Source organism: Azolla caroliniana, unplaced genomic scaffold (assembly GCF_043228905.1).
Source record: "Azolla caroliniana isolate FFs.n. ecotype wild unplaced genomic scaffold, voAzoCaro1.0.p SCAF_6, whole genome shotgun sequence".
Taxonomy (NCBI): Eukaryota; Viridiplantae; Streptophyta; class Polypodiopsida; order Salviniales; family Salviniaceae; genus Azolla; species Azolla caroliniana.
This window is the reverse complement of record NW_028230441.1, coordinates 19,922,662-19,946,982: the sequence shown is the minus strand read 5'-3', so window position 1 is coordinate 19,946,982 and position 24,321 is coordinate 19,922,662. Positions and strand designations below refer to the sequence as shown.

General features: G+C 38.1%; 3 protein-coding genes across 3 annotated transcripts; all 3 read right to left on the bottom strand.

Annotated features, from left to right (window-relative positions):
- Window positions 1–661: 661 nt before the first annotated feature.
- LOC147863256 (pentatricopeptide repeat-containing protein At3g53360, mitochondrial-like) lies at window positions 662–3,542 on the bottom strand. Its single transcript, XM_087320668.1, has one exon. The coding sequence runs from the start codon at window positions 2,798–2,800 to the stop codon at window positions 911–913; it is 1,890 nt and encodes a 629-aa protein (XP_087176794.1). The 5' UTR covers window positions 2,801–3,542; the 3' UTR covers window positions 662–910.
- Window positions 3,543–4,888: 1,346 nt separating this feature from the next.
- LOC147863255 (pentatricopeptide repeat-containing protein DOT4, chloroplastic-like) lies at window positions 4,889–7,824 on the bottom strand. The gene has a single exon (XM_087320669.1). It carries the CDS (start codon window positions 7,271–7,273, stop codon window positions 5,642–5,644), a length of 1,632 nt encoding a protein of 543 aa, XP_087176795.1. The 5' UTR covers window positions 7,274–7,824; the 3' UTR covers window positions 4,889–5,641.
- Window positions 7,825–11,835: 4,011 nt separating this feature from the next.
- LOC147863254 (cytochrome b-c1 complex subunit Rieske-4, mitochondrial-like) lies at window positions 11,836–16,074 on the bottom strand. Its single transcript, XM_087321235.1, has 3 exons — window positions 15,953–16,074; window positions 14,245–14,423; window positions 11,836–12,726 (listed from the first exon to the last, which is right to left on the bottom strand). Exons 2-3 carry the CDS (start codon window positions 14,411–14,413, stop codon window positions 12,104–12,106), a joined length of 792 nt encoding a protein of 263 aa, XP_087177361.1. The 5' UTR covers window positions 14,414–14,423; window positions 15,953–16,074; the 3' UTR covers window positions 11,836–12,103.
- Window positions 16,075–24,321: the final 8,247 nt, after the last annotated feature.

Sequence of the window (24,321 nt, the reverse complement as noted above, 5' to 3'; positions counted from 1 at the left end):
CAAAGTGTTCTGATCGGAACACTTAGAATCCTGAGCATCTTTCAAACCCTTCACCATCTGTCTGGATATGGGAAGCGCTTTGCATTTACCTTGTGTTTGATGTATGTACTTTTCTCTCTCTCTTTACTTATGGCAGTAGGAGATTGCTTTGTATATTGATCTAGGTTCAAAAGTCATGTTTTGTTGCCTCCTGCTCATTTTTTGTGACCAATCGGACTCTTATTCGTCTCATGGGCTATATTTGTCTTCTAGCAAAGTCTACCTACTTGGAGGACAAATTCAACTATATGTTTCTTTGCTTACGCGATGAGAGCGAATAGTTGCAGTGTGTTTTCTATGTTTGTTTCTATCACTTTATAATGTGTTTTGATGTCCACTATTGCCAAATTCTTAGAGGGTTTAGTTTTTGCATGGCATTTGAGGATTCTTCTCGTGCTAGTCAAGCCTTTTGACATCATTTTCTTCGAGTTTGGGGACATTCTTCCATGTATTGGCATTATTTAATTTAATCTTACATGTGAATGGGCCCACCCATAACCATAACATGTCCTACATCTAAAATTTAAAATTTCAACACGTGACTTGTCTAAAAGTCTTATTATCCACATCTTCAGCCTCACGTTATAGTGGTACCTAATGTATATATGTTAGAATTAGACTTTATTTTTGTGCTGAAGCGAGCAAATGCATTGACTATTTTCTTTCATGTTATTTAGTAGTAACACTTGTTACTAGTGGGATCCCACTATATGAGGTGAAAAGCCCATCATAGAATGTTAATATGTATAAGATGCCCTCCAATTGATATGGCACTTAAAGCACTTTGGAAAATATTAAAGTCTATCTGATGGAAGATCATGTAACCTCTGAATCATTTAGAGATTGATGGTGTGTTGCATGTTGTAGCAAATCAATTGTCTAATTGCAAAACTTGATCAAATACCAATGTCCCGAGCTCCACATTCCCCCATTTTTTACACGCACCCAACAATGTAACCCAGAGAACCATATTATCCAAAGATTGTGTATACTTCATTAATGACATTGCCTTACTGAAATGCCCAACACACCCTAAAATAGCGACCATGCAATTATGGTGCTCTATATTCGGAATAACACCATATCTTTTGGTGGTATAGCTAAAGAGTGACTCAGCCTCCTTAGAGAGTCCTGAACGACCGCATGCACTTAAAACACTAGTGAATGTGACCTTATTTGGAGACAAGCCTTCACTTCGCATGTGCTCAAAACAATACAAGACATCATGGGTTTGCCCTTTGTGGGCGTATGTGGACATTAGTGTATTCCAAGAAGCCACATCTCGAATAGGAAGCTCCTCGAGCACTTGATGTGCTATGGCAAGCATACCACATTGTGCATACATGTCGACCACTGCATTGCCAAGGCTGATATTATTCTTGAGAAAGCCCTTGGAAACAAGCTCATTGTGTATTTGTTTCCCCTTATGAATGGCCCCTATGCTCCCACATGCTTGCAAGATGCAAAGGAATGTAATGGCATCAGGTTTTGAGGAGCCCTTCTCACTACTTCTCATCTTTTCGAACCAATCAAATGCCTCATGATACCGCTGATGCCGAACATATCCTGATATGAGGGCATTCCACGAGGCCACATTTCGGATCGGAAGCTCTTTGAGCACCTTTTCTGCAGTTTCTAAAGAACCACACTTGGTATACATATCCACCAAAGCATTGCCAAGCACCACATCCTTCTCTAACATCCGGTTTTCATTCATCTTAATCTCTTCATGGATTTGTTTACCCTTACTAATATCCCCTGTCTCACCACATGCATTCAAGACACAAGCAAAACTAAAGGCATCGGGCAAGATGCCACGCATTCGCATGCGTTCAAAAGAGAGGATTGATTTGTGAGCTTGATCCCAATGGGCATAACCTGAAATAAGTGCATTCCATGAAACCACATCATCGGTACAAACCTCGTCGAGCACCTGTCGAGCTTTAGAGAGTACACCACACTTTGCATACATTGCAATCAAAGCAGAGCCAAGCATGCCAATCTCATTCTCCTTCTTCATTAGTAAGCCCCCATTCACATGCATTTGCTTACCCTTGTGTATTTGACCTATGTTCCCACATGCCTTCAGGATAGAAACGAGAGTGATCATATTCGGGGCGAGGCTCTCTGCTTGCATGCGTGTGAAAGAGTCGAATGCTTCATAACATTGTCCCTGTTGGGTATATCCTACTATGATGGATGTCCAAGTGACCACATTTCGGAGTTGAAGCCCTTCTAGAGCTTGTTTGGCTTCAGCCAAATCCCCCCATTTCACATACATATCCACCAATGAAGTACCAAGCACAACCACATTATCATTTACCTCCTTCTCTAACATCATCAAAAACCCCTTTCTCTCAATCTCTTCATGAATTTGCTTACCTTTGCACCTGTCCCTTGCAAGCCCACATGCTTTCAAGATGCATATGAAGGTTACTTGGTTAGGGACATGGCCCTCTTTCTTCATATTTTCAAAGCATCTTATGGCTTCATGGGCATGACCTTGTTTTATGTACCCTGCAATGAGTGCATTCCATGAGACTACATCTTGGATATGAAGGTTTTCAAGAAGCTCTTGGGCCTTTGAGAAAAGGCAACATTTTGCATACATGCTAATCAGGGTGGTAGCTATAATGTGTCCTTTTTTTCCATGCAAAAATCCATTTCTTAGAATCTCTGCATGAAGTCGAGACAGGTCCTTGATCCCTGTACATGCCTTGATTAAGGCCACACAGGCATTATGTCTTTCCATGCCCTCCATTCTTAACTTTAATGCATAAATTTCTGCCCATTAATTTAAATCTCTGTTAGAGAACCTTACAGTCGACTAGGTTTCAGGGTGTATGTTGGGACAGAGAAATCGACAAACTATTGAAGCTTGTTGGTTGTATGATGAATTTCCATGATTTAGGAATTTCTTCTTCCCGAGACCGTTTCATGTATGAAAAAATAGAAAATGATGAGAAAAAAGTATGATTTTGTTCCTTACATATGATGCTTTTACAGCTAGCCACAGTACATCAACAAGACAAATAACCACACCCTCCATGTCTACTTGTCCAATGAAGCTGGCATTGTTTCATGAAAACTCTACTTGATTCGGTTAAGATTAGATTAGTTGATTCCATGAGAGAGGGCTTACTTGCCAAAATCCTTTCATATTTTGGAGAGTAAGCCATATCTCTTGGAAGTCTTCCAGTACCGTATAATTCTCCTACAAAAGGAACACCCCATACTTTTATGTTTCCCTGCTTTGTTAGCCATCACTACTACTTCAGCCGGTGGCTATGCATGCATGAACAAAGCTTTTAAAGGTTCATAGCCATTACATTAGTGCAAACATAGCAGCTGAAATTCATCAGTACATTAGTGCATCTATGTCAGAATGAGTCAGATGTGTAGAGACGGCTCATTCATGCAAACTCACACAAACTACGAATTTAAACTAGTATACAAATGTGCCAAGCTATAAAGAATAAATATACTACACATTCATCCATGGAAACGGGACTCTATCGACATGGATGAAATTTCAATGTTTTCTTTGCACCACGTGTGTGTTCTTGACTTGCAAAAAAAATTCTTTGGATTGATCTAAAGCTATGAGACTCTCCACGAAGGCTCCACAAATCCATTGATGCCCTAAGATTATGGACATATCTTGCACATCATTAGATTTTAGAGATAAGTTAACAACAACAAAAAGAGCACCCTTAATTGTTTAAATTTCTGATAGCCATTCTGTCAGGATATTGGCTGAAAGTAAACTGTACTCTTGATCAACATAGAAGTATCCTAAATGCATATATCTTCAGTTGCAAACCATCTGGATATCCTCCAATTCCATAAGTTGGGCTTTAATTCTGCCTTAAAATTGTTGTTGAAGCATGTATGAGGTAGTTCTTGAAACTCTGATGTGCATCACCATATATTGTCTCCAACAAATCAAGATCCTTATGTTGATCACATTTGACAAAGACATTTAATTAGCATATTATTGCAAACCAAAACAACCTTTTTCATAGACAATTGGTGGTAGCCTAAAGCATGCCGATCCAAAACCCTTGCTAAGAGTGATGGGGTTTGGCAATATGTATTGGATGTTCAAATTGACTAAATCCTATTCTGCTGAGTTTTAAAGGTTTTGCTTTGTTGTGCTTTTAGCGTTTCCTTTGTACTGAATTTTTAGGGTTTTGTTCTTGCTGAACCTTAGGGTTTCATTCTGGCTGCACTTTTATGGTTTCTTTGTCTTAGTTTTAGAAGTTTTTCTTCCTTTTTAGGGTTTTTTGTTTCAGCTAATGTTTGTATTTTTTGGAGTTCTTTTTCTCTTCTTCTCTAACGCACAAGTAATTATTCTATCCCTCAAGTGCCACCCACACAACTACACAACTACACATAGACACATAAACTACACACGCATTAAGTCTTGAAACATTGGATGGACGTTTCATGAACCTTTAGAAAACACTTCCCAATTTTATTAGGTCAAATTTTATTTGATGAATGCCTTACAACGTCAAATCTCCATCCTTTGAAGAATATATCAAATTTGTTCGAACTGAATTTGAAGCGATCAAGGTGAAAATTACTAATGATGAAGAAGGCGAACTTGACCTTAACCTCGAGAATATGAAGCCAAGTTGACAAAATGACAGGGTAAAAGGCACTACGAGGAGTAATGTAGAACTCTCCCTAGCAAAAGAAAGTGATGTCAAGAGCTTAGACAATATCATAGCTGAAATAAAGAAACGTTGGGCTAAAGTATATCACCCTATATACGTGGACTTCATCACCATTTGACAAATGATGGGAAGGGCCGATCTATGACTCTTTGGCCAAAACTTGCTCGAACTTCAAATACATAGGTGATTCAACCATTATACTAGGACAAGATGCGACGACAATCGTGCATCACTGAATTCTTCCATAGCCCCACACCTCCACTGACAACACACCAAAGGATCATCATAGAGAGCGTTAAGGAATGCCGATGACAATGGAGACAGCAGGTAGCAGGATATGTTACATGGGACCATATCATCACCAGACCATGGATATCATTGCTCGTCATGTCTGATCTGCATGCCACCAACGCATTAAGATCATTATCATGAATCTTAAGAAATCTAGAGCTTTTATTTTCGTTTCAGTATTGACAACATGACTTTATTCATATTCATAATCTTGATTTGTCTCATAGACCCCCTTTGGCCTTTAGTAGTAGACATTAATACATCTTTATTTCTGTCTGTCTATCCCCTCAACTCTCATATGCCTCGAGTGGAATTACTAGCATTAGGATGAGAGGAAAGAGGAGAATCTTATCAGCCCTTCACTTTGACATCTCTTTTATTTGTCCTAATCATTCAGAAAGGATGTTGCAACCTTTACATTGAAGGCTGTTTCATTGCATATTTCAGTTTCATGGATTCAATCTTTTGTACCTTCTCTTTCATGCAAAGATTCTGCCACATGCTTTTCAAGCATAGTGTCTGTGAGGGGCATACAACTCACATTTTCAAATATAATTTGAAGGATAGTACGTGCTTTACCTCTCTTAATTCTTTCAAAGGCTATTACAACCTTTATGTTCAAGGTTGTTTCACTCATGCTTCAATTTCATAGATTCGACCTTCATGTCAGCAGCTGCAAAAACATCAGAGATAAGAACATCTGCAGCAGCACAATTATGATCAAATTCAACTATTTGATTGAAAGCAAATTTCGCAAGTTTCACATTGCCCCATTTTCTACAAGCATTCAACACTGCAAGCCAAACTATAGGATGATCAGAAAATGGCATCACTTTAGTCACGGATAACACTTCATCAAAGTACCCAGCACATCCCAAAACAACCAATACACAACTATGGTGCTCTATGCTCGGGATGATGGTATTATTTCTACAAATGTTTGCAAACATCAACTGAGCTTCATCTAATAATCCTGCATGAGTGCATGCTCGTAAAACACATTGGAAAGTAACCTCATCAGGTGATAAACCATCACTTTGCATATATTGAAAGCAGTTTAATGCTTCACGACCTTGTCCTCCTTGGGCATGCCCAGAAATTAGTGCATTCCAAGAGATTACATTTCGTACAGGAAGCTCCTCAATTACTTGTCGTGCTTTTGCAAGCATACCACACTTGGCATACATATCCACCAAAGCATTACCAAGCATAGTATCCTTCTCCAAAAATCCTCTATGCAAAATCTCATCGTGAATATGTTTGCCCTTGTCTATTGCTCCTATGCTACCACAAGCCTTCAAAGCACAAGTGAAAGTAACTGCATCTGGAGAAGGGCCACCTTTGCTTTGCATATGCTCAAAACAGCTCAATGCTTCATGACCTTGCCCTTGTTGGGCATATCCTGCAATTAATGCATTCCATGAGACAACATTTTTAATATGAAGCTCTTTGAGAACCTTTTGTGCTTTTGCAAGCATACCACATTTAGCATACATATCCACTAAAGAAGTTCCAAGAACGATGTCCTTCTCTAACAATCCCCTACTCACAATCTTTTCATGAATGATGCTACCCTTACATATGGCTGCAGTAATAGCACAAGCTTTTAGGATAGAACTAAATGTGATTGCATCTGGAGGGCATCCTTCACTTTGCATTCTCTCAAAGCAACTCAATGCTTCTTCACCTTGACCTTGTTGGACATATCCACCAATTAATGAAGACCAAGAGACAACATTCCGTATGTGAAGCTCTTCTAACACTTGCTTCGCTTTCTCAAGCATACCACATTTTGCATACATATCCACCAAAACATTTCCGAGCTCCACATGTTTCTCCAACAACCCGCTATTCACAACGACATCATAGATTTGTTTGCCTTTTTCTATGTTTCTTGTACTACCACATGCCTTCAAGATACATATAAAACTAACCACATCCGGCGAAAGACATTCCTTTTGCATGCGATCAAAACATTCTAGCACTTCATGAAATTGCTTATGGTGAGCATACCCAGACATGAGTGCATTCCAAGAGACTATGTCTCGAACCGGAAGCTTTCCAAGCACATATTTTGCTTTCTCAAGCATACCACATTTGGAATACATATTGATCAAAGTACTTGCTACATAAGGGTTCTTTCTGTCAAGCAGACCTCTTCTTAAGATCTCATCATGTAATCTGATGCCTTTCTGGACATCCTTTCTCTTGGTACAAGCCTTGAGTAAGGCCACAAAGGTGAAACCTTCTAAGTTCTTCATATACTAACTAAGTCAGAGCTTCATGAATCCTCTCTCTTTCTCTTTCTCTTTCTCTTTCTCTCTACATGAAATGCTTAAGCCTTAACATTACAATGATTATCTTCTATTGGGCTTATATAATACAATGGCCACATACTTAGCCTTATACCTATGTGTTAAACTAGGGCAACAACAATTGATTTAATTTGCTGTCTCATCATTCTCTATGTAAAAGGTGGTTAAGAAGGAAGGATACGAGGGCTTTTCAATATGGGGCTATCATAATCCTCATGTCATGATGCGTTCAGAAGTGGCCATTCTCTGGAACATCATAAGCCATGGAAATATCTGTATTCTCCATAATGGGTTTCTGAGTAAAACCTACAATATTTTATAAATTTTTCCAAATTACAAAAGTTCTGATGATTTTTCCCTTCAGCAAATTTCCAAGCTATGAAACGTTACCAATTTATTATATGATACTAAACACGAGCTCATGGTCCCAATCAATTAATCATAGGAACTATTACAGATCAAACTAATGATGAACAAAAGAATGAGAGATTAAGGAAAGGAATGGGCTAAATGTGCTTAACCACACTTGATTACTACTTCCGAGGGAAGGGCTTGTGACAAACATAAAATACCATCGGTGTGCCACACTACATAACATTACCGTGATAGTAAGCCAACATTTAATTTTAATGTAGTTCTCCATATCTAGTAAAGATATAGGTCTTGTAATTTTCGATACATGCTACCTTGAAATTTAAGGTTTGAACAACAAAGAATAGCGGGACCAATCAAACATCAACATGTATGTTGCCTAGAATACAAGCTTTTGATGTGCATGTTGAACATTGTCATTGTTGGTTGCATCAATGACTTGGGATGACTCTCGACATATATCATGTAGTTCGCTTGGCACATTCATCAAGTGCCACCATAGTTTTGGAATGATGATGTTAGGTATATCTTCAAAGTATGTGGGGATGGGTAAAGGAGACACTGTCTCTTGGGAGGTAGAGTGTTTTCTATATCCTCCATAGAGAACAAGAACTCAATGGGGGGTTGGTTGTTGGAGACATACATTACTACATGACTAGTTTTTCGTTGATATCATTCTACAAACTATCAAATAAGGTCAACATATATCCTCCCATGGGTCAATTCCGAGAAAGAATTTGAGCCCCACCATAGCCAACATTGGGAATGTGTTGGAATATTGTTTTTGTGTAGCTTGATGGTGTGGACTGCTTTGTTTCATCTAAAAGGTGTAGAGCATTGAACCATAACTAGCATCATAGAAGTAGGTCACAACCACAAGTTCCAAGTCATGTGTTGAGGTGTCGATAATTAGTGATATGTATACAATGTTTTTGATGTGTGGTAACGATTTGTGTTTCAGAGAATATTGAAGTATGTCTGGTAGAAGAATTTATTGAATGATTATAAGCAAAGTTTGCAAAATGCAAGCAGTCAACCCAATCATCCTAATGGTAATTGATGAAGCAACAAAGGTACTACTCTAACATCTTAGTTCTAAATTCAATTCTGGATGGCACTCTGTGGACAATAGGTTTAAGAGAGCTTAAAGGAAATCCTAAGTATCTTTCACAAGTGCTTCTAGAAGTTTGAAATGAATTGTGGCCCACAAACATGGAATGCCGCCTAGAAATCCTTGTCAACTATTTAACCATAACCAATGTTGATATGTGTTAAGGTTTAGTACAAGGCAAACCCACAAAGAAATCCATGGACATGCTTTGCCATTCCCTATTTAGGATGGGCAAAAGGTTGCAACATTATAAGATAACATACTCTCTCACGCATAGAAGTTCGAAGTAGGACAAGCAACGCATCAAGACACATAGTCTGGGAAATCCTTGTCAATATGACACCCCCAATTGTGGCACTTAACTTTTGCAAATTTTTCTTCATGCTTGAATGTCCAACACATGGACTTTCATGCAATCCTTGATACCTTGGTTCTTGACACTGGAAATCTGCATAACACATATTTTCCTTTTCTCTTTAGCAACCCTGGGTCAATAGATAGAACTTTGAGGGTGATGGCCTAATGGGAAAATGGATATTGGTTTCATTTTTATGTAGATAGTTGGCCCCAATTCACTTATTCTAAATAAATGTGCCTATTTTCTGAGCTTCATGTATAGTGTGTGACATCTCACTTTCAACCATGTTGAAACTCATCTCATACACAAGTGTAGACAAAGCACAGACCATTATATTATCTTTCTCCCTATAATACTCAATTTCTATGTGGAACTCCTACATGAGATGTTCCCATCTATTGTGGCATTGGTTCTAGTTTATTGTGTAAGCATTTTGACATGGAATGGTTGTTCAAGCTTCGAACCTCGGCTCCGCACAAGTAGTGAACAATGAACATCATCATGTCTTGAGTTCTTGAATTATCGCATACAACTCTATTACACTTGTAGGTCAATTCCTTTCTAGTGCAGAGAACTTTTTGTTAATGAATCATTGTGGTAGTTTAAGATTAATGATGGAGAAAAGTACCTTCACTTTGACGTAAACTAAAATACGTAAATCATTTAGTGGTTCCTTCTTGTCAAGAAGAGGATGTTCCCTTAGAATAGAATGTTTTTTTTTATCCAATTCTATCTCTAAGGTACAATACGGCCTCACAAGAAACTTCGAAGTTTGCATTTAGCCATGAAATTTCAAGTATAAATATTACTCTAAACTATTGTCAAAATAGTATCTACTTACACTAGACTATCTATACACATAATGAATGATTTTACATAGTAGTTTTTTTTTTTTGCAAACTACAACATTTTCTTTTATTTCCTTTTCAAATAGGAACCCTTAATTTTCCCCCTAATAACTCTGAATTATGTACATAGATGAATAATAAATATCTTTACACGCAATTTTATTTTGTAATAATTGTAAATTATGTATAGTTTCCCTACAAGCTTCAGCCTCGTTCAATTTCAATTATATAAGGAGAGTTAAATTTTTCTAATTACTTGAAATTATCTACACCCAAACAAATAAAATACATTTTTTGAAAGTTTGGTCATTTCTTTGAGTCCCATGTTTGCAATGCATCGTAAAAAATCCAGTCAATGTATAGATAATGTAGATTCATGATTTGTACTCTTTGCAAAAAGTCATATCCATGTGCTTCTTATTCACGATTTTGCTAATGAGCACATCTTTACTTTTACCTTCTAACCAAGTAGGCTTGCTTTCGAAATATCTGCTCACGTAAGAGGTACAAATTATAGAATAGTTATTGCTCGAGTATATAAGACTTGACGGTGTGGGTTGAGTTCCCTTGGGAGGAACATGCAAGGGATATTTTCAACAAATTGTCTCTTTGTATTTATCAAGATTCCTAAAATGCATTCCATTTTCATTACCTAGACAAAAAGTAGTTTTTCGATACAAGAACATTTGTGAGCATTCGTTAAGTTACCTCAAAAGAAATATTTAAAGTCAAGGTTTATTCCCTAGGAATAATTTGTAACCGTGGTTCCAATGTTAATTAGTGTTAGGAACTAAAAGATGTTTTAATTCTAACAAATCCAAACCAAGCTCTAATAAATATGAGCCCACCTTGCTTTCTTTGTTACAATTTAATGCATATAAATAGTCCTTTGGAATGACTCACTCATATGTAGGGAAAAACATTAACCTTATAATTTGTGGATAGAGGTTTTTAAAGTAGTTATAAGTTAATTACTTGAGTGATCAAGTTACGATAATTACTTGATTAAAAGCAAACACATAATAGGCTCACAAGTCAAAACCCTATGGATAATCCGCATGGCTAATAAGGGGTAGCAAGGGTTAGAAAAATGATTGGGAAGAAAACCCCATCAAAACCAAATAAAACTAACCAGCAAATAAATAAGGCGCATTTTCTGGGGGACACAAAATTTTAACTTGGTAGCATCTAAGAAGATACAAGTCATTCACATCCAAAAATTAATTATACATTTGTCTTGTTTAGTTGATAAAATAGCAGGGTCAAAGCAAATTAATAAGGCGCATTTTCTAGGGGACACAAAATTTTAACTTGGTAGCATCTAAGAAGATACAAGTCATTCACATCCAAAAATTAATTATACATTTGTCTTGTTTAGTTGATAAAATAGCAGGGTCAAAACTATGCATATTACATATAGAATCTAACCAAAGTAGTATCTTCTTGTTGTACATTTAATAAAATGCCATCTACGTAGTTTCTGACAATGCAAACAAATCGAGTAGAATAGTAGGAAAATCAGAATACCTCCCTCAACAACACTCATCTTCATTTTGTTGCAAAGAAGACATAATAAAATTAATTGTCTTTATCTTGTAAACAAGTAACCACTATCATCCAATTTCAACATAACAATATGACATACATGTACTCCATGAAAAACTAAGGTTATAAGCTTTGCATGAAGACTAAGACTAAGAAGACTAATAAATCACTCATTGAACTAAGGTAGGCCAAAGCTCTTCATTTTAAGCTACCAGAACAAGAATGTGAAACGATTACAAATTACGAATAATAATTTGAATGATTCACTGTGAGGTAATCAAAGAACTATAAAGTTGAAAATAAGTATTATCTTAAATGTTCAAGAATATCAAATTATCAAACTAATGTTTCTGAGCTCCATGCTCTAGACAAAGAGTCCAGTTCCTCATTTACATTGTAAAGGGACTTCTTGAGATGCAACTTATTGATGTTTTCCACAGCAAATTCCTCATTTCTACCTTTACAGTAGAAACCAAAAGCTTAATGCCAGTTATAAAAACAAAACAGGTCTTTGAGCACAAATCAGGGTTGCACACGCGCATCTAACCAACCAGCAATTTCTGTTCTTCTAAGAACTTGTATGTCGGCACCTCTAGATTATACGGGGCAGGGCCTTTCCTTACTCTTCCAGAGATATCATAGTGAGAACCATGGCAAGGACAGAACCAACCTCCATACTCCCCAGCATTCGGCAATGGAACACATCCAAGATGAGTACAAACTCCAACTACAACAAGCCATTGAGGGGAAATGACCCTCTCTGAATCTGTTTGAGGATCCCTCAACTCACTTAGAGTCACATTATTTGCCGATTTAATGTCCTCATCAGTTCGGTGACGAATAAAAACTGGCTTGCCTCTCCATTTCACTGTAACTGTTGAGCCAGGTGCTATGTTGCTCAGATCAACCTCTAAAGAAGCAAGAGCTAAAACGTCTTTACTTGCTGACATACTCAATATGAACTTCAGTATAGCCAAGCGGATCATAGATGCATAGATAAACCTTCCTCCTGTCATAACGAAGTATGTGAATGCCTGCTTGCTTGGGTCACCTGGAGGATATCTCTCATGGACAGATTCATCATACACAATGTTCGAATCGGGACCCTTTACCACACTAACAGCAGATGCTCCAGAAGTTTGTGTCACAACCTCACTCGACAAAGCTGCACATTACGAAAAAGTTGGTTGACGTAAAGTTAATAAATATGTGCATGGTAAACAAGGTTCATAGTACACACAGTTAAGAAGAGCTAAAACACAGATTACAATCCAGAAAGCATAGAATTTTTTTACAAGAAACTTTCAACCATATGGACTCTTCAATCCTCCTTACCCATCAGCATATGATAATCCACATGTCACACAACAAATACATCTATACATGAGTGACCACATTTGTCCTTATACTATCTATCATCCCCTTAGTACTTACAAAATTTAACCCCACATAAATTAGGTTAAACCGTTAAACTAAACATGGGGATAGACATGACAAAGGTGAATTAGTGTTGTGATTAGATTTGACGCTGTAATTCAACAAGAAAAGTTCATGGCTTTTGTCTGCATGTGTACCCTGAGTGCTCCAGCCACAATCTCATATCTCGGTTAGGTCCACGTTAAATCATATGTAGCATGACCACAGAAGATTAGGTCCACAACACTCATGTCACTGAGAGTCTTGAGGATACTGCTTCTTCACAAAAGAAGACATTGACATAGGAAGAACATGGGTTCCGAGTTCAGAGACAAAAGTTGAGATTGCAAGCATCAGATTCTTCTATCAATGCAACGAGAAATTCCTCTAGCATTGTAATATGGCAAAAACCACATATAAACGTTTGTAAAAGAAATATATATGATGTTGATTGACAATTTTAACTATGCATTAGGGGTCAAATTAAGGCTAGAGATAGGCCCAAATATCAAGTGGATAAACCTTGGCCACCCCTATTCTGTAGTAAACATACCGAGGATTTTGATGCATATTCTTCCCCTCATCACCATCACTCTAAGAAGGGACTCCACCCTAATGGAAGATGAAATGGCCGGCTATATCCAAAACTGACTACATATTCCCATTATTCATGTTAATAACCTCTGTGGATAGTATGAGATGGACTCCCATGGGTGGTTGTTAGACCCCAACTCTCCTTCATATCCATATGGGTTTCTAGCACAACAAAACGATTCAACGATCTATTCATGCTAAAGCTTAGTTATATAGATAAGGGCTTCTAGCACAACAATCTATTCATGCTAAAGCTTTGTTATATAGATAGATAGATAGATAATGTTAATCAATGTCCCGATTCACCATTCATGGACACTTTATGTCAATATGTTTTCTCAATCTGGATTTTCAAACATTTATGGGACTACGTTGTGTATTTATACTAGAAAACTCTCTAAAAGTTTGAGGGTTTCAATATGTTTAGAACTTACACCCTTCACAATTTCAAGCCTTAGAATCACCAACATATTCACATTCCCAGTTTCTTTCCACTAGTCATGGATGTATATGTTAAACTTATTGACATTAGAATCTTCTATGAGATCCAAAACAAGCAATGGTTCAAACTATAGTGTCACTAACTTAAAATGAAATCAAAGGGGTGAGGATAATAGTGGATATATTTTCATATGCAAAAAACACAACAAACAAGGATTAAAGAGAAAGGGACCTCTGACGATTGGGTATTTCCAAGCTGCCAAACCCATGGGGGTATTGATCCTTCCTAGATCCTCAATACTTTTTAAACCTGAATCATTGTTTGCTGTCCAGGCCTTGGGGACCTTGGTTGAAATTATGCACGAACTTGAAGTTAATTTCCTATACACACCCCTTAACATCTTTAGATACCTGAGTAAAACAGAAGCCAAGATAACCCTCATCAATATGAGAACCTAAGACACCTCAAGAATCATAAAATTCTATTGACTTGCAGGCACTCTAGCCATCGATCCATGTAACATATATTAGAATTGATGGTACACAAGTCAATACAACATTGACAAAACAACAATCAAGCTGATCAACAAAACTATATTGTTATGATAGTGATGGTCTATGTTTCATATACACCAATCTAAAAGTATAGAAACGCTGGAGAAAAGACATTCCTGAAATGTAAAGGTCAACAAATTTATTTCACTACTAACAGCAAGGCTAAATGACATGAAAATTAATTTTCTTAGCACTAATAGTAATGAATTGTCAACTAAAAAGTACAGATCCCCAACACAACAAAAATCATGAAGTTGCCTTTCATCCCCATAGAGGATATTCTTTTGAAGTCAAGAACATTTTGGGGATAATCTCTCAAGAACCTAGGTTTGGGCTAAACCAAAACATGAACGGAGAGACCAAAATCTGATATTGCAGCAAACAACGAAGAATTTTTGTTCACATGAAGTTATGGCACTTGGGTGAAGGTTCACATATGGTAGGTTAGGAGGGTGGGATTGGACCTATAAGACTGGTAATTGCAATCACATCTGTTCCAAAGTTCATGGCAAGCCAAAGGATATTGTCTGTGCTGTATTCTTGCAACCTAGAAATATGAAAAACCAACATGCTAAAGCCTTTTGAACCAATAAATTTTATGCTTTCCCATACAAAAACCAGTAAAAGTTACATGCTTTTCCACATAAAACAATATTTTCATGGAATCTCTTTACCAAGAACTGATTCATGTGCATAAATATCAGCAAAGATCTTTATACGCAGGTATTCTGTGTTTTTTTCCTCATAATCTCATACAAAGTGGGTTGAAACAATTATAGAGGGAACAAATTCTGACACAAAAAAGGGAATTTTTTTCTAAAATATCAATTTTATGCTAAATTAAGAAACTGCCGTTCTTTCTCATAATCTCATAAAACATTAGTTGGACACATTTATATCAGGAAATCTAACATAAATATAGGAAATTTCTAGTAATTTCCTATACATTTGTGGTTTTCTCATAGTTCAATACAGAAACATGCCAATAGCTAAAGAAAAGTTTCCAAGTCCAGACTTTATAAAAATATATAGTTCTATTATTGATGAAAAACTAAGAAAAATTACAAGCTATTCAGTATCAAAAGAGTTCCTGACTTGTTGCAAAAAGACACTGAGCGCATCATCTCACACTGAGCGATCGTGAGATGATGCGCTCGGGCAGCAGCTCGATGACGGTGTCTAATCGAAAAATACAGAATCTTCTAGAATATTCCAGAAAGAATCAGGGACAGGTTCGCACGCGCCTTAATAAGTGAGAGGAATATTCCTTCAACGCTTGGAGCGTAAGGAGGACAGAAGACGAAGAAACAGACAGATCTACCGCAGGAAAACAGCAGTGAAGAATAATAAAGGATTTACATGGAAAAAGAGGAGAGGAAAGGAACCTGGGATTGATATGCGGCGATGGAGCCGCAAGCTCTTCTTCGTTGGGCGATGGATCGAATAACACAAAGGAAGAAAGCCCTTCCTTTTTCCTGCAGACTCCAGAGAAGAAGAAGAAAGAAGAGGGAGGAGGAGGAGGAGGAGAAGGAGAAGGAGACAAATGTGTAATTAATACTAAAATATACATACATACATACATACATACATACATACATACATACATACATACATACACACACACACACACACATGCTCGTTGCTATCCTGCACCAAATCATAAAGAGGGCTGGTGAGGGAATCGCGGCCACAGACGGTGCAGGTCGCCTAGAGGAAGGTGCGTGCGATCTGCACCGTCAGATTTCGATAAGGAAGAGCGCGCGAAAAAAAAAGTTGTCAGAGGTCGCCCAACTCTGAGTCGATGGTCACCCAACCCTGTCAGAGGTCACCCAACTCTGAGTCGATGGTCACCCAACCCTGTCAGAGGTCACCCAACTCTGAGTCGTTGGTCGCCCAACCGAAATTGGTCACCCAACTATGACTGTTGCAAGTTGCCCAACCGTTTTAGGTCACCCAACCTTGACAGTTACAGGTTGCCCAACCGATTGGTCTCCCAACCGTTGCAGGTCGCCCAACCAAATGTATCATTCCAACCAAAATCTTCAAATAAGCTTGTTAATTACCCTTAAAACTTACAATAACATATCAAATAGTCACAAAATTCAACCTTAAAATACTTAAAACCGACGATCTTTACCATACTTATGTTAAAACAAATAATCATATTAAAACATAAAAGTTGAAAGTTAAAAAACATTTAAAACATAAAACGAAGAATGTAAACTTACAATAACATATCAAATAGTCACAAAATTCAACCTTAAATTACTTAAAACCGACGATCTTTACCATACTTCTGTTAAAACAAATAATCCTGGCAAAACATAAAAGTTGAAAGTTACCAAACATTTATGGCTCATCCGGAGATGATGGCAAGATGCGACCACAATTCTTGCAACAATCAACATTTGAGTCCCTTGATCTAAAGGTCAAGGCATCACAATGCAAGCATCGCATTTTATCTGTCGCACATATTGGCAACCGCCTCCTAGCTCGACTTGCGCCTCTTTGCATTTTTCCTGTGTGTGCCTTGGAAGTGTTTGGGGAGCTGCCAATAAGATCTTGTGAAATGTTGATTGATGCTCCCCTTTTTGCACCAATTGCTTGCTTACGCCCTATGGATCCACGGTCTTCTTCGTTAGTTGGTTTCGGTGCACCTGTGTGATACACCAATGTCTCACTTGTTTCTTGAATGGACTCCATACATGCCAAAATTGCTGCACAGTCGAGGGATTGTAACCCTTGCTTAAAACATTGAATAGCCCCCTCAAGCGTTTGTAATTTCGACAAACATTCCTCCACTCGTGATGTTATAGGGTTTGTCTCCTCGACTGGTTCTACCTCTGTCTCCATTTCCGTCTCTGTGAAATGGTCATTGCGCATATAGGTTGCATGATCTATAAAAGGCAATGACCCACATAGATGTGGCATGTGCCTCTCAATAATCATCCTGATGCCAAGTATATGCTTACATTTACTCGCAGGGTCGTGGCAATCACAATATGAACATTGGAGCAATACATTATACCATACATCCGGTTTTGTCAAGCTCAATATTTTAAACCAATATCGAGGCTCGTCCACAATATGCATTGTCGCATTATTAGTTTCATACCTCTCTAGTAGCCTTTCGGCCTCTTTAAGTCTAGTTGTTTGATCCCTACAATTTGCACGTGGTGCAAATCTACCACTCTCACATATTTCTTGTGGTTGCTTGTACCATTCAATAACAGTACCCCCGATGCAAGTGCCAGTTTGACTGTCCCCGATTAAAACATGCACAAGATCGGTAATTGATCGGTTTATCCTCCCTCTTAAGGCAGTATATTTGATAAACTGCCAATGTCTCTCCACAAGATTGGTAGTGTCAACATGTCCGTAGTTGAACATTCTACCAAATTTGGGCCACAGTTTCCTCCACACACATGTCAAGCCACACCATCCTCCTTCTATATATTGCCAAACACCTGGCTTGTTTGCATATTCTACCTTTAAGTCCTCACATTGGGCATTGAATGTGGATTCCGTAATGCATTGCATGAGTTGGCACATCCGATTATAAAGGTGGTTTCTCTCACTTGCACTTACCTTTGGCAACAAGTTGTCCAACCATGCTTTTTTTGCATGGAAGTGACACAACAAAAGTCGACAATGTGTTTGCGACCTTTGCCCATTTGTAACTATCCAAGATAATCGGTCTGTTGCAACCACATTACTTATGGCATTATACGATGTCCAACTTTTATCGATGACTATGGCATTTGGCCTCACATTGGGCATCCGTGCAAATATGACTCTCAAGCAAGTTTCTAAAGCTACTTGCTCATGGTTAGACCCCTTATCAGAACTACATATCATGTACCATAATGGGATACCAACTCCCATGGCATTTGGAGCCACAGCTGCATATAATGGCAAGCCAAATTGGTTTGTTTTAAACGTGGAGTCGATTGCCCAAGAGTTGTTTATCGACAGTCGCTCACACATCTCTAACATCCATTCATCTTGGAGCACCAAGATGAACGGTTGCCTTGCGGGAGATCCATATTCACCAGGCAAGTAGGGTTGGACATGAGCCATAATTAATTTTAAAAGGTTTGGGCAATACCACAACTTGCGATTGGTTTAAAACCATACATTCAGAACATCCACAATAATTGTTGGGAACAACATTTCCATTAACAAGTAATCGCGTTTACAATACCACAACTTGCGATTGGTTTAAAACCATACATTCAGAACATCCACAATAATTGTTGGGAACAACATTTCCATTAACAAGTAATCGCGTTTACAATACCACAACTTGCGATTGGTTTAAAACCATACATTCAGAACATCCACAATAATTGTTGGGAACAACATTTCCATTAACAAGTAATCGCGTTTACAATACCACAACTTGCGATTGGTTTAAAACCATACATTCAGATCATCCACAATATTCAGATTGAGATAAATACATTCAGATTGAGATAAATAATTGTTGTAAACAACATTTCCATTAATAAGTAATCGCGATATACAATGAGTCGATTCTCACTATACAAAATTTTTGGGGATTCCAAAATATAGTTACAACATCAGCTCTATAGCCAAATCTGTGCTGAAAACAACATTCCCAAAATTTACAATATGGAGCCACCGGTCGCAGGTGCAAATCCTAATACCGATCGTGCCCACTCGTCCACATGAATCCGAAGTGAATCCACTTCGCGTTTGGTGAACCACATCTCTGTGCCCTGTAACCAAATATGTATAAGAACACATCTATACACAATCCACATGAACAAGGAATTGCAATTACACTTACAAAAGTCGAAGATATCCATCCTTCTAAGAACTCCCTCACCAACATTTGGATAGTCTTCATCACATAAAAGCCACAATCCCAACAATTTGGCTGTGTTGGGATGTGCAGTACCTGATGTCGACCATTGGGCACAATGGTGTGGTCTGACGGTTCAGATGAAATTGTCCGAATCGCCAACTCTGCCATTCTCCGCATGTTGTCTGTTGCTGGTCTGTTCAATGGATCGCAGAAGACTACTTTGCTAGTTAGCTTAGAAGCTTGTTGTCGCATGGTGAACCACAAGTTCCAATGCCCATCAAGCACGATCGGAATGAACGTAATCTCACATTGCGCAACTTTCTTAAGGATGTCTTGCTCCTTCATTGCCTGCTGGTGTAGCTGCACCCATAGTGGGTCGACGATGGTGAAGCGTTCTGTCACACATACATACATATCATACCATGTGGTCGTCCCTATTTGCTACCAAATCATAACGAGGCCTACGAGGGAATCATGACCACGGACTGTGCAGGACGCGTTTCCGAGGGTCCGTGCAATATGGCACCGTCAGATCTTTTATCTAAAAAAGTGCGCGTGTTTTTGATACCCTGACTCTAACAACCTCTATCACCAATAGCTCTACTCTTTGATTACAATAGCCCAACCTGCTCAAGGTAGTAGCCGGACTCAAAACAATAGCTTGACCCTGTCAATGCAGTAGCCCAACTCTTTTATTACAGTAGCCCGACTAGCTCAAGGCAGTAGCCTGACTTGAAACAATAGCCTGACCCTATCAAGGTAGTAGCCTAACTCTTTGATTACAGTAGCCGACCAGCTTAATGCAGTAGCTTGACTCAAAACAATAGCCTACCCTGTCAATGCAGTAGCTCGACTCGAAGCCTTACATCAAAAACTTCAAAAAACTTTTAACTCTAGAAAAAAAATCTGCCATGAAATTTTTTGAGTTTTAGATATATAAAACTTCCACACGCAAATCAACTTCTCGATGTAAAACAAAAAGTAAGAGATCATTCCAAACACCGTTGTCATGTAAATGTGTGTGTGTGTGCTACTCTTTTATTACAGTAGCCCGACCAGCTCAAGGCAGTAGCCTGACTTGAAACAATAGCCTGACCCTATCAAGGTAGTAGCCTGACTCTTTGATTATAGTAGCCCGACCAGCTTAATGCAGTAGCCTGACTTGAAACAATAGCCTGACCCTATCAAGGTAGTAGCCTGACTCTTTGATTATAGTAGCCCGACCAGCTTAGTGCAGTAGCTTGACTCGAAACAATAGCCTGACCCTGTCAATGCAGTAGCTCGACTCGAAGCCTTACATCAAAAACTTCAAAAAACTTTTAACTCTAGAAAAAAAATCTGCCATGAAATTTTTTGAGTTTTAGATATATAAAACTTCCACACGCAAATCAACTTCTCGATGTAAAACAAAAAGTAAGAGATCATTCCAAACACCGTTGTTGTGTAAATGTGTGTGTGTGTGCTACTCTTTTATTACAGTAGCCCGACCAGCTCAAGGCAGTAGCCTGACTTGAAACAATAGCCTGACCCTATCAAGGTAGTAGCCTGACTCTTTGATTATAGTAGCCCGACCAGCTTAATGCAGTAGCCTGACTTGAAACAATAGCCTGACCCTATCAAGGTAGTAGCCTGACTCTTTGATTATAGTAGCCCGACCAGCTTAATGCAGTAGCCTGACTTGAAACAATAGCCTGACCCTATCAAGGTAGTAGCCTGACTCTTTGATTATAGTAGCCCGACCAGCTTAGTGCAGTAGCTTGACTCGAAACAATAGCCTGACCCTGTCAATGCAGTAGCTCGACTCGAAGCCTTACATCAAAAACTTCAAAAAACTTTTAACTCTAGAAAAAAAATCTCCATGAAATTTTTTGAGTTTTAGATATATAAAACTTCCACACTCAAATCAACTTCTCGATGTAAAACAAAAAGTAAGAGATCATTCCAAACACCGTTGTCGTGTAAATGTGTGTGCATGTGCTACTTGTGTGGAATCACGGGGACCTTGGACTAGGGAGGACATAAGGACTATGAGGGCGTGATTATTAATGAACTCAAAGGCCCTTGGGCGTGGAAAGCTCCCACGAGTCGAAAGTGCCATACCTCCCTTCACCGCGTCGTCTTTCACCCCAATAAACATCAAACTCTAGGAACTCTTTGGACCTGGCAGCCATCTATACAAGCAAGGCCAAATACAAATAATTATGTATCAACTTCAAAAACCACGCAAATCTAAAACCTAATTGATTTAGAAACATGCAGGCATATTAAGAAATCATGAAAGTTTTCAAATGCAACATGTAGCCATTCCGAAATCATCCAATGCATGCACGATATGTATACATTCATAAGAATCTAAACCCTATTACCATTTTCAAGAACATTTTAACTATAGTACGTAATATTCGTGTTTGTTAGCCCAAACATTCGTTTTCATACGTATGAAAACAAAAGTTTATGTTATTAAAACATTCTTGTGTTTTTTTTTACACTTTTAAACCTTAACTTTCTTGCCCTAAAAAAAAAACCTTATAATAAATAATGAGTGCAAAAGTATGGTATTTACCATACTTCAAGGGTGTTTTTCTTACATGAATGATAAGAATTTTCGCGAATGCGAATGCACGAATGGTATGTATGCTTCATACTATATTTTTAACATTTTAAGCATCCATTTCCAAACACTCAATAAATTTCACAAAACAATTTTCAAGTAGTAAACAAAAGTAGAAGCCAATAATATACATGCCTCCCAACTGAGTAGGTGGCAATGTAGATGCATGTGTATGTGTAGGTGTAGGTGATTGGCAGGTGTAGATGGTGATGGCCTATTCCCTCCTAAAACCTTCGTCATTGTTTCAAATTTGTGAGAAAAATGACAGACATTAGGGTTTTAGTTGAATACAATTATACAACTATAAGTCAAGCTCTCCCAATTAGTTGGGCTACTCCTGTGATTCGAGCTCCCTCTATGAGTTGGGCTACTAATTCGAGTTGGGCAACTGAGATTCACACAATCGGGCTACTCGGTCTACCAAAAATCAAAATTTTTATGGTACACTTTTTTTGGATAAAGATCTGATAGTGCAGATTGCACGTGTTCTCGGAAACACGCCCTGCATCATCATGGCAAAGATTCCCTCGTCATGCCTCATTATGATTTGGTAGCAAATAAACGCATCGTACACACACACACACACACACACACACACATAGACATACATACACACGCACACACACATGTGTGTGTGCTATATGTGTCTTCAATCTGGTATGGAAACATCTGCTAAAAATATTTGCCAACTCCACCATTGTTATTCACATGGGGAATGGTGGTTTGGACATCATTTGTCCACTCTATGTTCCATTATGATGCCGAGTCTCTCAACCATACTTTCAACACTTTCTTCGGATTGCTTCCGGTACTACCCTTAGTGATCGTGTAGTTTTTAGGAAGAAGTAATACCACCATATCCTACATCGTGAAGGCTTGTTGCTCTTCCATTTTCCATCAAGTTAGGGTCTCACTAGTTGAAGTGGTGCGTAACATTTGGTTGGACATGGTCCATACTTAAAAAACACAATGCGATTGTCTTATTGGGGATTAAACCACTAAAGTTGTTCAATGTCTCTAGTTTATTATTCTCTGGAAAGATACTCCACTTTTGTCCTTCAAAGATGGTAGTCTTTTTTGGCATTTTCAAACCTCCAAGATGTCATTCATTCCCTCCACTGATCACTTGAGAATCATATCTATATGTAAATTTCTTTATACTAATGACGGGATACTTTATAAATAAATAAATTACAATCTTGCATTCTTTTGGACGATTTTATGCATATTGCATAGCATTACACCAGTGATGAGTGCTTTTTGCCCTAATTTGTGTGATCTCGTCTAGAACAAATGTTTGTGTTTGGCCCCAATGTAACATGATTTGCCTATTAGCGTTCCTCAATGGCTTCATCCCTTATGTACTTTTCCGATTCTTCCTTTTTTAGCTACACTATACTTTGCATTACATGTGTATGAATGCCCTACGAGAGAGAGAGAGAGAGAGAGAGAGAGAGAGAGAGAGAGAGAGAGAGAGAGAGAGTGTATACTCTCTCCGATTGATGAGCTAGTTTTTGCAACCCTCCATAACCACAAAAATTGCATTTATGTTGGCCTTTTGCTCTTTGTGTTTATTATAACGGAGGCAAGTTGTGGTTGAATTAGGTTCATTCCCTCTATCATTTATGTGGTCTTTTAAGTGGAGTATTAGGATGTAGTCAACAAACGATATGTATAAATCATTAACCAATCACCATTTTGTTTCTTAATAAGTTCCCAAATTGCGAAACTTGCATGAATAGTTATGTTAGGTTCCCATGCTAGTACAAACAAACATGGGATACTAACAAAGATCATGGCATAAGATCGTCGAATGTGGATGATGTTGAGCAAACAACTATATCTTTGAGCTAACAATATTGGAGTGGTTTTGGCATTTTCAGCCACCAAGATGGTTGTTCCCTCCGCCGATGACTTGAGAATCACATCTCTATGTATATTTATATACCAATGAGTGGTTGTATTAAAAAAAACTATACTCGAGCGAGCTAGGCACATCATGAGATCAAATCAATGAGAGTATTGTTGAGTATTTTGTGGTAACTCGGGTATTCTCTTATTTGTATTTTATTACACGCATACACATGCACATATACATATACATGTGCATATACATATGCTATATTCACGATTTGAAAATGGTGACATTTTGGATAGAGTCAAACTTTGGTGAGTGCCTTTATGATTTGTGTCTCAACCCTCCACATGAATTAGTTCCTCTTCTAGATTCATGAACAACTAACAAATTTGTAAAGATAATGAATAACTTCCTCTATTCTAAAATTGTTTGCTCCCCACATTCTATCCATCGT

Excerpts from the sequence above, each read along its gene's own strand:
- LOC147863256 (XM_087320668.1), bottom strand. The coding sequence starts at position 2,800 with ATGGAGGGCATGGAAAGACATAATGCCTGTGTGGCCTTAATCAAGGCA.
- LOC147863254 (XM_087321235.1), bottom strand. The coding sequence starts at position 14,413 with ATGTTAAGGGGTGTGTATAGGAAATTAACTTCAAGTTCGTGCATAATT. Across the intron at positions 12,727-14,244 it reads GAAATACCCAATCGTCAGAG|CTTTGTCGAGTGAGGTTGTG; the intron begins GTCCCTTTCTCT and ends CGTAATGTGCAG.
- LOC147863255 (XM_087320669.1), bottom strand. The coding sequence starts at position 7,273 with ATGAAGAACTTAGAAGGTTTCACCTTTGTGGCCTTACTCAAGGCTTGT.